At 47.6% G+C, this 16,128-nt stretch overlaps 1 protein-coding gene across 5 annotated transcripts in view; it reads left to right on the top strand.

Annotated features, from left to right (window-relative positions):
• The window catches only part of Ttc28 (tetratricopeptide repeat domain 28), a 710,286-nt gene that overhangs the window by 651,374 nt on the left and 42,784 nt on the right, over positions 1 to 16,128 (top strand). For all 5 annotated transcript variants that reach the window (XM_087198497.1, XM_087198496.1, XM_021257148.2 and 2 more), the window contains one exon: positions 12,067 to 12,207. In XM_087198497.1, coding sequence (XP_087054623.1) covers positions 12,067 to 12,207 — 141 coding nt within the window. The remainder of the gene's footprint in view (positions 1 to 12,066; positions 12,208 to 16,128) is intronic.

Here is a 16,128-nt window from a genome sequence, read left to right as displayed (position 1 = left end):
GGACTGCATCCTCTATGAAAAATAGCCACCCTTCTCTGAGTCTTTGCCTAGCATTTGGATACACCTTGACTCTCTTGTTAAGTGGTCTTATTATCTATACCAAATAGGCTTGGTTTAGTGGCTGTTGGTGACATTATTTGTATAGAAAATTTAACTGTATGCAATTTGCCTAGATGTAGATGATTTATAAATAAAGCACCTGCACCTCTTCCAGTTTTCCTCATTAAGGGGATCACAGTGCATTAGAATATGCATTCTCATTATGACACATTGAGGCTTCTTGTATTTAGAGCAACTCTGAAGGGGGCGATCTCACAGCCTTCCATGGAGGTCTAGCTGTAGGACTCCCATTATTAGCAGGCACAGTAAGAGCCGTGCTGTAATATTCTCATTATCCTCAACTCTCGCCTCTTCTCCATTTGTTAAAGGAGTCATTCGGCTTTTTAATATAATTTGCATTAGTGCAACTGTAGGAGACAGGTGTCTTTACACATGGACTCAGGCTAGTCTCCCCAGAACACCTGGTGATAGGCAAACCTGTCTTCCACCCCCTGCCCTCCATGTGTGAAGCACCTAAGTATCATGGGTCAAGTGCATCACATCTGCACGTGTTCCTCCCTGGGGCCTACTTGGCTCTTGGTTGACAAGGGAAATGGACCTCGTGGTGATCTTCAAAGACCAATCGAACAAAACTGAAAAGCATGTGTAGTGTGTGGGAGCTTCTGTGCTGCTGCTCCTGCTGCTGAGAGAGCCAAGGTGAAGCAGTGGCCTCTATGGACTTTGAGCTTCCTGGCCCCCTGCTCCTGTTAGGACATGTGGTCTGGCATCAGCTTCTGAGCCTCAGAGGCTGGGGAGGCCTAGATGCAGCATCATCCACTCCAACCCTCCTGCTGCTCACAGCCCTGGAGCCTCGGACAAGTGCGAAACTCTTCTGAGCCTCCCTTTACACTCTGTTAGCAAAAATAAGATCTACCTCTTGGCTGTGCTAGAGGGTGAGTGATAAGAAGGACCCTGACACTCAGCATTGACTTCAGCTGCTATGAATCTCAATTCTGTTGCCCTTTGGATTTGGAATTAGGGTGCCCTAAAGATCAGAATGGATACTTTATCACAGATGCTCAGTGGAAGGGCCCAGAGCTGCCCACCTGATTCAATTCCTGTCCTCCACAGGCCCTCATGCATACATGCTCCCCTCACACAAGACCCCTGACTTGTATTCACCTTGTGCCTTTACAACACACACTGTGGGCACCCTGCCCTTGCAGATGAGCACTCGCTACTTTGCATCATGCTTGCACGATGTACATATGACCCAGGATGAGGTGAAGCGGGACTGTCATGACCTCTTATACAGTCCCCAAGCAAGGTTGGGAAAGGAAAAGCTAAGTGTCATGCATTTGGAACCAGCCTTCTAGGTTTTGGTGTTTGCTTGTGTTTTAGTCTAGAGACTGATGCCAAATGAACTCTGCTAAAAAATGTTTTCCTTTCTATAATCCACCCTTTCTCTGGTCACCTCACAGGAAGAAAGTACTAGACTTCTGGGAAGAAAATGAAAGAAAGGCTTCTTAAAATTACTGTGAAACCACTGTTTGCTTGAAGGTGCACATTCTGTTTTTCCAGTAACTGGGCTGGTTCTCCTGGGAAGAGATGAAGGTTAACCTGCGTGATGGGATTTTCTACACAAACCATTTCACAGCTGTTTTGATTGGACAGTCCTGAGGCTGTGGGGTGTCTCCCCAGGCACTGGTGATGAAGTCAGGGAGACCCTTGGGAGTCCTTATGCAGCCACCAGCCTGTGGTGAGCTCTGTCAGAAAGCCCAGGCCCTAGGCTAGAACTTGTGAGGACCAGAGACATGTGAGACAGACAGGGCCCTGCCTCCACACTTGGCCATCCTGGCCGAGGCAAAGGTGAATATACTCCATGGCTCTGACCTCAGGAATTGGCCACCTGCTAGGTGATCTCCTTTGAGGGGAGAGTAATATTGGACAGGTATTCAGGTCAGGAAAGCTTTCTTGATGGGCAGGCCTCTGAGCTGGTCTTGGATGTATATAGACAGATCAGGATTGATGGAGCAGAAACTCTAGGTCAAAGCACAGACCAAGCAAAGCAGGAATGTGTGTTCGGGAACTGGGGAGTACCTGGTTTGGTGGAACAGGCTTATCTCAGGCAGGGGTGGAGATAAGATCTAAAAGCTGGGCTAGTGCAAGATATCCGCAGTCTAGATCCCAGCCTTCTGCACTGGCTTCTCGGTGGTGGGTAGCATCTGTGAATGCCTCCAATTAGGGCCTAACTGGGGTACTGGTCTCCAGATTATTCTGACAATATTTTGTGTTTAATCTTAGTGGCACATCTGTGTTTTGCTTTGAACTGTTTCTTCCTCCCAAAATCTGTTCTGCCATCCTCACCTGGATTATTCCTTGACTCATCTCAAGTGCCACTGACTCTGAAGGGACAAGAAGGGCCTCCTTTCACCATGAGGCACCTCTCCTGTCTCATGGCCCTCATGTCCACATGCATTGGACACTTTTCAGCTCTTGGCTTGTGTTGTAGCAGACACATATTTATCTGCATTCAGCTCCCTTTGAGATTGGGAGCTCCTGAGGTCACAGATTTTTCAGACAGTCCAGGATGTCTGGGTCCAGCACATTCTGTTCTGGACCATGTAGATTAGACACTTTGTTTCCCTTACCTTTACTTTGCAGAGGCCCAGAGCCCAGTCGTGCACAAATTTGCACAGGCAGAAACAAATCTCCCATGTAGGCAAGCATAGCTGCTTGCCCCTGAGTCCTGTGGTATGTGAGGTCAGGAAAGGAGCAGGGGCAGTTCTCCCTGCAACTTAGAGCAAAAGCCTCACTCCAGGAGAGAACAAGGATACTTCCTACCTCCATGCCTCAGCGCAATATGATTTCCTGGACCAAAAGAAAAAACTGAGTCCAAGATGGACTCTTTTCTTCAAATAAATTATGAAACCACTTTAATCCCTCTTCCTATCAGTCTAAATGTGGCCACATGAAGGATTTGTCCCATTAGTGCCAAAGAAAGGAGAAGAGCTTGCCCAGCTAGGCTGCTTTGGGCTGGAAGCCCACCAAGGGTAAGAGGTGCCCCTGCCTGCTCTGCCACGCTCTGCCATGCTCTGCCATCGCCAGGGGGTGGAGGGAGGAGGAAATAGGACCTTCTTGCCCAACTAGATGACTTTGGAGAATTGGGGTCTGCAGCTGTTAAAGAATAATCTGTCTTTGGTGGGCCCTTTGCACTGCTGGACCTGATGGAAGCCTAGCTCTGCATGTTCCTTTCAGCCTTGGCATCCAGTGGCACACTCGTCTAGCCTCTCCAGGGCACCATGTTGTGTATAAACTGAGATGAGCCACGTCTGGTTCCCAGGAAACACACTTGAATCCCTGGTCCTTCCACACGGCCTGGCCCTCTGGCAAACTAGGGTAAGAGGCTCGGTAAGATCACTTTGGAGGGGCCAGGCACTAATCCTCCCAGGCTCTCTGCAGACTCCAAGCTTTCTGAGTGGCACCCTTGAAAATGTCTCCCACTAGGCTTGGGGTGAGAATGGTACCCCTCACTCCTCTCCCAAATAAGCCAGGACGGAAAGGCACTACATGGGAAAAATCTCTTTGCAGGTTCTCATTCCTTCCTCTTGGGCGCCACTGTGACCCATGGACTAGATGGGATCTCAGAAGCCGAGGACAGGACTCAAAGCCATTTCCTCCACGCATCTGCACATGGGGAAGTGAGGCAGAGTGCTTGTCCTTCCTGTGTCTAATAGTAGTTATTGTTCTGACATCTCCATTTAGAAGGTCCCATTCTGACCATCTCTGCATGCACATGCATGGTTCTCACACATCTCTTGCTCAGGCTGTGTCCCACAGTGTAGGAGAGCTCCCGCTGTGAGATGGGAGGGGCTTCACTTTCTCACCTTTTGGGTCAATTGTAAATATTTATGGCATTTTAAAGGAAGTGAAGATTAAGTGACCATACTATTGTTTTCTGTCCGTTGGCATTTTCACAAAGGAGAGTACACTGCTGCTAAATAGTGGTATAGGTGAACATTCCATCAAGTGCTCCTTGTGACAGCACAGCAGCAACTTTTCCTTCTACAGTCTGCTTTCCACATGGGTTTTCACATGGGCTCCTGCTGGCCCTGCGGCAGATAGGGTGGTGTTCTTCATTGAATGTATCAGGCACGTGCCATCCTCCTACAGCCCTTACACACAATATGATCAAGAAATAGTGTGTTTAAACTTTTTAATTTATTACAGTAAAAGATACATTGCCATTAATCTCCTAAATATTCCCCCTCACTTCAAATACACTTATTATTCTTGCCACTTTCTGAAGCAGTTCTGAAATTCCTCTTCCATGAGTGTTTTTAGTTGTACTGTCATGGCTACCTCAATATCCTGAATCAATTCAAAATGGTTACCTTTCCTGGTCATTTCAGCTTTGGGGAAAAGCCAGAAATTGCAGAGTGCTAGATCTGGTGAATAAGGTGAATAAAGACGTGCTGTAATGTTTTCACAAGCCTATCTTTCTGTTGGAAGATACCCAGCAACAGCTTTCACCATATTTTTTATCATGCCTCATAAAGACTCATAAAAGAGGACTTTCAGAAGTGCTTCAACTTATTTATAAAATTTAGCACTAGTTTTGTTCTGTATTCAAAAGCTGATGAGAGAACTTATGAAAATCTCTTGTCATTCTTAAACATTCCCCTAATAAATGAGAGAAGATTACAATAACCCAAAGAAAGAAAGAGGCAAGAATGATGGAATAAGTGTGTTTAAAGCAAGGGGGAGTATTCTCAAGGAGATTAATGGTAATATATATTTTACTGTAATAAATATTTTAAAATTTAAACATTTTTTTTTCTTTTTACAACATTTGTCATATTTTTCAATCAGCCCTTGCTTAATCACAGTTAGAAGGGAAAATGTCTAGCCTACTCCCTACCTATCAGGTTGTGATTCCACATTGGGTGCTGCACTGACATTTTTTGTCAGTTCTATATAGTAATTATCCCATTTTACTCATAAAGAAGAGGAGTTTGCTTGTCCTAAGTCCCATAGGAAGTGTCCAGAAGGAATGAGATTCAACCCTCTCTCTCCCAATCTCCAGAGCTTTGTCTCTCTCTACCACAACACAGCATTCATATGAGTTGAACTAGGCTTTTTTCAGTGTGACTGAATCAAACATGTAGAAGAGGGTTTGAGAGCCACATTGTCAGTGAAGAACTCTGTTGCCAACAACTCTGTTCCTCAGCCAACAACTCTGCCCTCGGCAACAACTCTGCCCTCAGCCAATGACTCTGTTCCTCAGCAAAGATTTCAAAAATAAGACACCAAGTAATGAGGGCTTCCGATCAATTATAGTCTTCTGTGTTCATGTACACAGGCCATCGCACTAGCGGAAGGGAAACCTTCTCATTTTTCTGATCACTGTGTTTACAGAAAGAAGAAAAGCTAGGAAAAGACCCTGTGTTCCTCCTTCTAACACTTAAGTACAGACTGGATAATTTCAGGCCATGAGAGAAGCTGGGATCTCACAAAGCACTTCAGAGTTAAGGATGCAAAGTGTTCTGGATCCCAGAGGCTGGAACCTTTGTCTTTTCTTTTTAATCAGATGATTTCTTAAGAAAGCATTTTGGGGGAAGACTTTCATTCTTTTAGCAGTTTAACAGTCAAAGCACACATGAGAATTTATTGATCATTCATGTGCATATGCACACATGTGTGTGTAGATTCCTGGCAGATAAATGTAATCATTTACCTTCAGACCAACAGAAGGTTTGTTCCATAAATAACAACTGTGAGATAATAGTATGGATTATAGTCTTGAGAGGATACAGTGAAAAGCAATTTCCAGAGTGACACACAGGAGCAAAGAATTAAATCTAGTTTTATCCAAATATAAGCGTTTCCAGAGAGACAAGTGAATGTTCTGATAGTGACTGGATTTCTGATAAACAACCATTACCACCACCTGAGCAGTGTCAGCAGCAAGTACAGGAAAGTGATGCTGCTAGCAGGGTTTACACCAGTGGACTTGACCTTAGTCTTGGCTTGCTGTGCCATATTCTGTGTGAATGTGAAGTCTGGACTTGACATGAGTGGACTTACTGGAAGAATTTGCTGAGGCAAGTAGCCTTCAGCTTGTCCCTGCCCTCGTGGGCGATTGCCGCACATCTTCCTCTGTGCGTACCCATACTCTTTCTACCTACTGGCTCTCCGTGTGACTCCATGTTTGAATGGCACTGCTTGGGAGCTGTGGCAATGGCTCAGTGCAGCAAAGCTACAAGATCTCTGAGAACACTTCCCACCCCCCATCTCACCCCGGCAATCCTCTTGAAAGTTTATTTAAACCAGACAGTGGGACTTTTAATAAGGCCAAGGGTTGGGGAGTCCGTGAACTCCAGCACAAGCTTGCACAGAGGAAGAAAGCTGCAGGGCCCCTCGCACATTCTGTGTGAGGCAGGCTGGTCCCTGCACTGCTTAGCCACTTCCTGTTGGTTCCTGCAGAATGGAGTTGGAGGTACAAGATCTGTTCTACTCCTAGGCCCAGAGTCCCACTTACAAAGCCAGCCTTGGCAAGTCACATTCAGCTCTCCCTGAATCCCAGTGCTCACATCCTCGGGAAAGGAATATGGTTCTTGGAACCTGTGACCCAGTGGGTCAGAAAGGCAATTTTTAGAAGTAGAATCTTTATGGTCAGCTGTCTACGCCACACCTTCCCACCCCAGCCTGTAGCCTGATTTCCTGTATTAAAGACTCATCGTTTCTCTGTTTCTTGGGCTCTTCTATTGGGACAGCTCACAGAGTAGGATACTTCCCCTCTTTTTCTTGATCTCCCTAAAAGTAAGTCCCAGGCTTTTTTCATTTCAAAGGTTTTCTAATGATCACTATGAAAAACCAGATGGACTGGTAAGTAGCTCACATGGGAAAGTTTCAAAGGTCTCAGAAATTTTGAGTTCCCAGAATCTCACGTCTGTAGTTTCAGACACTGCTGCATGACTTCTGGGAGAAATGGCTTCTTTCCACTACTGACAGACAGGCTGTGTACAGCTGAGGGAGGCCCATGGTACTCATCCTCTGAGCATGTTGTCATACCTCCAAGACATTCTCTGCTTCCTGGTGTGGATCTATCAGCCCAAAGTGCTGTGCAGTCAAACCTGGATGTTTGGAATCAGGAGCTTCTAAATGATTGTGTGCAATGACAGCAAAGAAACTAGCTTTTGCTTACTCAAGTTTCACCGATTGTAAATATAGCTTTGCTCTGAAAGAAGGGGTCTTTTGCTGCCTTGGGTGGCTCCCGCCTAGTGTGGGTTCATGGGATAGCTGCCAACCTGCCCTGCCAACACTGGAAGCTTCTTGCCCATGGTCTCCAGCCTGAGGGGTGCAAGAGCTGATCTTTGGCAAGTAATTGGTCATCAGTGCAAGAGAATCCTGGAGGTGAGAGTGAGAGAATGAAGAAGGAATGAGTTAGCAAAGGGTGTGAGACATAAATAAAAGCCAGCCTATGTGGAGCTTCAGCCACAACTATCAGAGGGGTGACAGAGAATGTGTAGTTGGAGAGATCAGGGGGCCATCCTTGCAAATGGAAATCCTCTCTGGAGCCTCTTGCCAAGCCCTGTCCCAAGAACAGGATGAGCTCTGGCACAGCTCTGCAGGGCCTGATTCATGGCTGTTTTCGTCTCTCTGGGGGAAGCTGCATGTGAATAGTGTTTGGAGCCTGCCTCTGGTGATGACGAGATTTATATTCCCAGAGCACTCAGGCTACAAATCTCTCAGGGTCCCTGAAACAGATGGCAGCAGGGCCTGCAGGCACTGTGGGGCAGATGCCACCCGCTCTGCACTGCCTCTCCCTCCAGTGTCCCTCCCAGGACTCACCAGGATGCACACCTTACTGTCTTCACTTAGGCAAGCTTGTGTTGACTTCAACCTTTTGCTCTCCCTGTCCTCCATGACCACAGTGATCTAACCTCAGCCTCTGTCTGACCCAATGCTGGGGACTGCTTGGGGCCCAGTCCTGGCTGGTGGGCAAGTGCCATGCTGGGGCCCAAGCTTAAGAACAGGATCCTCTACCTCCCTCAAGTTTCCAGGAGTCGAAAGAAACAGAGAAGAAAATATGAGCCAGAATCCTTAGGCCTTACGAAGCACAAGGGAAAAGGAAATGGAATGTGGCTGTCAAGTCCAGAGTTAGGACAGGTAGCCAGGGCTGAGGGTGCAGAGCTGGGCAGACAGACCAGAATATAAACCAAATGGAGGAAAAAGAGAGACGGGGTCTTAGCACTTCATGCGTGCCTACTTTACCAGTGCTGGCAGCTGAAGCCAGGAGGTCCCTTTCCACTCCTCCTGCTCTATCATCCCCTCTGACCCTTGAAGCCTTTGAGATTCTTCCCTGCTGAACTATGGCACTGGCTTTGTCTGCAAAGCAGCCCTTCTCTAACAATCCTTCTGCTTCAGATCATGGCCCTCAGAAGGGTGACCAAAATGAGGCCACAAGCTAAGTGCCCTGTTTATATCTCTCTGCCTGTTTGCCTGTTTATTCTCTCTTCTCTCCCACTCTCATTTGGTCTCTGCATGTAGCATACATGTGCTGTAGAGATGAGCATGCCCATCTAGCACCTTCCCTGAGCCTCTCAGCAAAGAGTGTCTGCATGTGAAGTCAGTCCCGCCCCAGCTAAGGGCCTGGCCCATGCTGGCTGAGTAACAGATGTTCTTGATGGTGGCCATATGAATGATTGGCATCAAGGCATAACTGACTTTTCTTAATCTCTCAGGATTTAGTAATAGCAGGATTTATTTTATTTTTTAAGTTAATAGTATCAAAGCAGAGGGCTGGGGATTTAGCTCAGTGGTTCCAGCGCCTGCCTTGCAAACGCAAGGTCCCGAGTTCGATCCCCGGTACCAAAAAAAAAAAAAAGAGAGAGACAATAGTATCAAAGCAGAATTTAAAACCACACAGTCATTTGAACAGGAATAGTTTAAGATGAAAAGTTGTTAACTATAATATAGAGTACAAAGGGATTAGCTAGCAAGAAGTGAACTCAAAGAATACTAGTCATTCTAGACAGGAAGTGCCTTGAAGGCAAGTATAACATGACTCACCTGTTTATCCCCTCGGTCCCACTTAGGAATCACTGCTGAGTCAAAGTGAATTCAATCAAGGTCTGTGGGAACCATTCTAGATGTACTGTGGCGTCTCTGGAGAATCACTGGCAGAGTGGATACTGGGAGGGACCACAAGAGGAGCCCTGGTGGCCAACACTCTTGGGACTGTGCCGTGCCACACAGACGAGGCTTGCTTTGTAAATTGGAGGTTCCTTTATCTGTGACATCGAGTGTTTATTTTCCCCTTCAGTGTTAATACTTGGAAGGGTCAGGAAAGAGGAAACAACCCCATTAAGCATGAGTTTCTGAGGACTCAGTCTGTGGCTGACAGCTAGAGTGGAACTGAGATAATGGAGCTGATACCAATCCCAGCCAATTCTTCTTTCCTTTGCAGAATGCTGAATGACAAGCAGATTTCTCAGCTCCAAGCAGGCAGTTGCATTGGGATGATAAATGCATCCCTGGACAGAGGAGCTCATTGAGTGACATTTACTAGGGTCTCTTTGAAGGGCCCTCAGCTCCCAAGGGAGCATTTCACACCTTAGCCTGCTCACCTGTTCTGGGCCTTCCTTGCTCACCAGCATGATGCGGGCCCTGGTGATTTGCTTAGATGCTTGAAGTTTCCTCTTCTCAGCCCTCGCACCCAGAGTCAAACCCCAGCAGAGAGAAGTATGAAGTATGGGAAGCTGAGAGCCTTGAAAGGGGCAGGAACGTGAGCAATCCCCTGCCACAGGCCTGAGCTGGCCTCAGACTCTCTCTGCTACCTGTATGTCAGGCCAGGCCAGGAGCCTCAGCTTCTCAGAACCTGTCTCCTCAGATTCACAGAGACAGCCAGAGCTGGGTCACAGGGTTGTCATACAGATAAAATCAAATCTGTATAAAAGTACTTCACACACTGTGAAATGCTCTCCAACATAAGCCATTCAGTCATTCAACAGTTCTGCACACAGCTACTGCATGCCAGGTACTGTTCTGGATCAGAAGTGCCAGCTCCAGTCAGCATGGGCCTAGAGGGAAAGGGGGCTAGAGGCCAACTCTTTACCAGCTGCGCCATGGTTCTGGGATCATTACCAGGGGTTTTTGTGGGAGTTCATGAGAGAAATAGAACAATAGAATGTGGACAAATATGTATGCACATATAAATATGTATATAGAGACACATATACATTTATATCATTTGATATACAAAATATATACAAATAGGATATGTCTATATATTTATATAAAGAAATTGTGGAAATTATATATAATTAGGAAATTAAGTGATGAAGACATTTCATAAAGATTTCTATAAAGCGATCAAAGAGATTTATGATAAGGAACTGTCTGTCATGGTTATGGAAGCTGAGTTGTCCCAGGATCTACACTCAGCACATGAGATGCCCAGAAAAGCCACGGAGCAAGTACCAGTCAGAGTTTCGATCTGAAGTCAGAAGATAGGGCAGAGTGAATTCTGTCTTTCTCAGCCTTTTTGTGCTATTTAGGCCTTTCCTGGATTGGATGAGGCCCACTCAGACTAGGAAGGGTGACATGCTTTACTCAGTCTACCAGAAATACTAGCGCAAACACCCAGAAAAAGTTACCCAAGTGTCTGGGTACCCCGCAGCCCAGTCAGATTGATATAAAATTCACCATTGTGCCAGGGTTAACGTTCAAATATAGCCTTCAAGTTTACCACACAGATTTACATGTGTATCTCATTTGGCCTCCAGAATAATCCAGTGAGGAGCTTATTGTCCTTCTCAGTCACAGTTATTCACAACCTGGCCATTTGAAGAGATTGGGATTAAACCCAACCTTAAACCCAAGTCCCCATGTGTGAAGCCTCTTCCCTCATGGTAACAGGAAGTATAGCCTTCCCAGTATCCCACTAGACCAGCACAGGAGAGGCTACAAGTCTGTCTCCTGACTTTAGGGTCCTGCGCTCTCCACTCATTTGCACTAGCCCTTAGTCACCAGGAAACTTTGAAAGTCATTGTCCCGTGGACTGAAATTATCTGTGGATGAAGTACCACTAGGCATCTCCACTAAGTTCAGTGTGATCCCAAGATGCCCAACAAAGGTCAGGACTCAGAGCTAAGGTGGACTTTGCAGAGCCTCTGTGGGTGGTGCTGCCAGTATGGGGTACAAGAGGTTGCTGCTCACTGTGAGGATGGGCAGTACTCCTGGGAGACATGTGTCCTGGTTACAGGTGTCTTTGTGTCCTTGGGGCACAGTGCATAACACTTACATTTAACAATCCTTTTGTCATTTTGATCTTGCTGATGAATCAGGGCACTCCTGATGGTTCTGTTTATTCAGAACACACTGCCAAGCATTCTGTTAAAATCCATCATAGGGGGAATATGAATTAATTCAAAAACAATCACCTCCTCATGCTGAACTTGGAGAAAGGGCACCCTGACCAGCCTTTCTCAAGCCTGTATTTCAACAGTGCCCATTCTGTCCAGCATTGCAGCCCCCTGGCTCCTCATTTGGAAGTGACTTTCTAGGCTGTGTGTCCCCAAGCCTAGCATGGTGCCTGGCACAGTGTAGGTACTCAGTCACTGGTTCAGGAATGGGCTGGACTAGCTCCCATGCTGAGGATTATCCCAGAGCCATACGTGCCACAGCCTGGACCCAGTAGGGAGGGTACCTGGCCAGCCCCTCCAGATAGTGGGCACCTGACGTGTACTGGGCCTGTGCTGGACTTTGAGACCATGGGGGCTTATTCACATGCAGCTTATCAGGATCATCAGAGTGGCGTTCGGCTGGCCATAAACAATTGGCCAGAGTTGACCTGAGAAGTGGTACAGTCTTAGGGCCACTGAGAGAAGTAGGAGGCCTTAGTGTCAGGAGGCATCAGTACTGGGGTTCATGGGGTGACAGATGGGGTGGGACCTCAGAGCTGACTTCAGAAGCCCAGCACATCCTTTTCCTGATTGGCTTCTCTGTTATTTCTTTCTTCAGGGCCTGTGCCAGCAGTGAAACAGAAAGTGAAGCCGGAGACATCATGGACCAGCAGTTTGAAGAGATGAACAACAAACTCAACTCTGTTACCGATCCCACTGGCTTTCTTCGGATGGTTCGCCGCAATAACCTCTTTAACAGGTTTGTTGGGCCCTTTCCCTGGGCCTGGTGTAGGGCAGGGCCCAGCCCGGATCATGTGCCTTCCATTGAGGCTCCTGCCTGCTGGAGAGGCGCTGGCTGGGTGGTACAGTTGCAGACTCAACAAAGATGCCCACACAGTCCACGCTTACCAGGGGCTCTGCTTCACAGAGCACCCCAGCTCAGATAGGGAACAGTGAGTGACAGGCTTGATGTGACAGTCCTCATTCTGCTGGGAGGCGAGGCCCAGGGAACAGTTAACTGCATCACACAGGCCCCAGGCTGACTTCTTGACCAGCAAGCAGAAGCCAGAGAAGCTTCATATACGTCTTTGTTAGCATCTGCAGGTAACTAACCTGAAGGCCAGGTGCCACCACTGACTTCCTGGCCTGAGGCCCAGGGAGATCAGTGAGGGTGGAGAAACCAGGGCTGCCAGAGGAAGAAACTGCCCTCCCCAAGCAAGCTCATCAGAGAAATTGAACCATGGAAGATGGACGTGTGCATACATATATATATGCATACTGTGTGTGTGTGTGTGTGTGTTTGCGTGTGTAGGAGGAGACAAATACATTTCTATAAAGATAAGATATAGTAAAATGTACTAGTAGGATGTATGTATTATATATATTTATGCAAAGAGATAAAGAGATTATAGGGATTATATAATAACTAAGAGATGAAGACATTGTGTAAAGAGATTTCTATAAAGAGATCAAAGAGATTTATGATAAGGACCCGGCTCACATGCTTATGGAGGCTGAAAAGCCCAAGGGTCTGCAGTCAGCATGTTGGAGGCCCAGAGAGCACCGTGTAAGTGCACCCCTCTGGTCTGACCCCTCAGTTCCCTGTCACGTGACACACAGCCTTGACAGCTTCAGGAGAATGGAGGTTGAAATTGCCAAGCCAGCACACCCCTTCTCCTTCTTCACAGGCCTGATATTGAACTGGGTTCAGATCACAGGTACCCAGCTGAATGGCACCTCTCCTGCTGTCACTTGGCTGCCTAGCAACAATCTGGCAGTCACATTTTGACAGACTTCTACAGAAGGACCTGTGGACTCTCTGGGTCCCTGCCCCAGCCTGGGGACCTGCCTTTGAAGGGCAGCTGCTTGACTAGGACACAGGGGTAAGGGACTATGTGCTGGGTTGGGGGTGGCCTCTGTTTGGCAGGCCTGCTATGCCGGGCATTGTGTGCCCTGTCTGTTTCTACTGTAGGCCCTGGTTTCCTCTCATTATTGTGCTGTCAGGGTGACAAACATGTGTTTACTTTCCCAGGGGCAAGCTGAGTGGGAAGGGAGCCAGGGGCCAGGGATTTAAGAACTGGCAGCTTGGTTGAAAGGAGGCCAGAACATCCACACCCAGGTCCTCCTTCACCATGGCCTTCATGGCTTTGAGTTCATGTAGGGACACAACCAGATATAAGGAAGCATAGGACAAGGCTTAGATTTCAAACTTCTCAGTGGGAACAGCTCGGGGCTCAGGTTTACTACTGTCAACTTCAGTTTCCTCAACCCTGAAATGGGGACAAACTTCCTACCCTGCAGAGATCCTTTAAAGGGGATATCAGCTATTGTGGATTTTCTCATGATAGCCCACCCCGGTTTCTCCAGGGTGTTCTTTTACCTTGCTTTTTTCTCTTTCACTCTACCCAAGCTTGCTCTGCAGAGCCAGTTTCTCCCCAACTCTTCACTTTTACTTTCTCAAATGAACTTGGCCACTGCTTAAAAAAAAATAACAAAATAAAGGGGATATAAGGGGAAAAGTATATAACTAACACATGAGTGGTATGCTGCTGTGTGGAAGGCACAGCACGCCTGGTAGCTTTCTGCTTTTTGGAGTGAAGTGCAAACAGCAGTGCTCAGCTTGAATTCCTAAGACAATGTAGGTAGAGATAAACTTCAGAAGTGATGAAGTCTGTATACGGCTGAAGTGGTAGCCCCACCCATCTGCCTCTTCTGTCCCACTATGGCAAGGATCCTCAGGCGTCCATGGCAACCTAATCCCTGGTTCTCCTGTATTCAGGAACCAGTCTCCCATACCCATCCTGGAACCACAGGAGAAAAGGATTTTGCCAGGTGTGTCTGGAATCCTACTTTATCAGTCCTGAGTCTGAGGTGTTATGGATTTTGGATTGTGGAGTTGCTTATTTTAGAAAGACGGTTTTTGTCCTTCTGGGCAGCTCTGAGGTAGGTCCTATGAGTGTGATACTATGAGCTTGTTTGTTCATTTAAACAACACAGTCCATGTGCCAAGTAGGCAGTCTCCTGGCCCAGGCCCTGGATCAGGTGAGAAGCAGCAAGGCCCACAGTAGCCACTCTTGTGCCCAGCCTCCTTGGCAAGATATGTTCTGACCTGGCTCAGGCCCTCTGTCCTGCCCTCAGGAAAGCAAAGAGGTCTCTTCAAGCCTTCCAGTCTTGACCTTTCAGAGACTACTAGGGAAGGTTGTAAGAGGAGAACAGCCCTCTGCAGTAAGTCCTTATGGCCCAGGACAGTTTTCAGCTTGGCATGTCCTCTGCTGCCCCTGTCCACAGGGGAGCACAGCTACAGGCCATGCTCCCTTGTTAACTAATGTGCCAGCCCTGTGAGTGCACATCTTAGCTGAGCACACACAGCCAGGAGGGTGGAAAACTGCCTGTAAGTAGGTGCCAAAGCTAATTTCAGGTCATACCTTCCAGCTGCCCCACCAGCCTGCACATTCCCTCAACTCTGTGCTGCTGTAGGGTCCCTGGCCTCCCTCTGCCCCTTGCATGGCCAGGGGTCTTGGCTAAGAAGTGGGCTGGCTTATCACTGAACAGGACAGATAAGTAGTGGCTTTTCTGCAGTCTTCTGACAGTGACCAGGGCCTGAGCACACGTGCCCAGAGCCCACAGAGGTGAAGAGGAGGCAGCAGCTGTGTGTGGAGGGTCTTATGTGCTGGAGCAGCACCGGCTGCCTCCTGGGGGCTTGCCGCCTCAGTGAGTTTATGGATTCCTTGGCCCTTTTGTTCCTGGGCTGTTAGTGGGACTGATTTGGCAGTGAGGCTGTGTAGCTAATTCAAGTCAAGTGAGGCTTGGCTTTAGAGTTCTCTCTCTTGCCACTCCAGGAACTGATCTTTGTTCTGCTTTTGTTTTTGAGGTCTCTGCAGCCACTATTTTTCTTCTTGCTTATGTACTTTGGCAGAAAACACACTTTTTGTATTTTGAGTCCAAGGCAAGCCCACTAGTGAACAAAAAATAAAGAACTTTGCCTAGCACTCCACCCTATGTGGGTCTCCAAGGGGAGAACAGCAGCCCTGGGCCTCTGAAGTTATACTGAGGCCTGAAGGTCAGTGCGTGCCACATGTGTGGGTGAGCACATGCAGTAGAGGAGAGGTGTGACTGAACCTGATGGCAGCCAGCAAGGAAAAGGAGGTAGACAGGCTTTGGACAACACCTGGATTCTTGGCCCTAGGGCAGCACCTTGATGTTAAAGGTGGCTATCTAGGATCATTGTGGACTGGTATCCAAGAGGAATGTTTGACTATTGCCATTCCTCCTGGTGCAACCTGCATCCTAGGTCTCATATTTTTCCCATTAAGTGACATCACATGAAGGGGGTTTCCTTGTTGCCAGAGATTTGTGACTAGAGCAAAACAGACAACAAAGCAGTGTTATGTCTCCCCTTTCTAAAAAGAAGTAGTACAGCTGGACTTTGATTCACTGCAGGTTCTACCTAGCACCTGCCCCACACTCCATGGTGCCCACAGAATGGGGAGGAGTGGTCAACCATGAATCCTTGGCCTGGTCAAGGGTCCTCCCAGACCTCCCAGAAAATCACTCACAATAAGGGGAGAAAGCCTCTCCCTTCCATGGGCCAGCCTCTGGTGACTGTGTGCAGGGCCAAAAGGCCAAGACAGAGGGGCCCAGTGAAGTACCTGGCCCCAGTGAGGTCTCATGCCCACATGAG

Source organism: Heterocephalus glaber, unplaced genomic scaffold (genome assembly GCF_053883595.1).
Source record: "Heterocephalus glaber isolate CG9 unplaced genomic scaffold, H.glaber_assembly_v1.0 deba00001687, whole genome shotgun sequence".
NCBI classification, from domain to species: domain Eukaryota; kingdom Metazoa; phylum Chordata; class Mammalia; order Rodentia; family Bathyergidae; genus Heterocephalus; species Heterocephalus glaber.
This window is presented reverse-complemented; position numbering and strand designations above follow the sequence as displayed.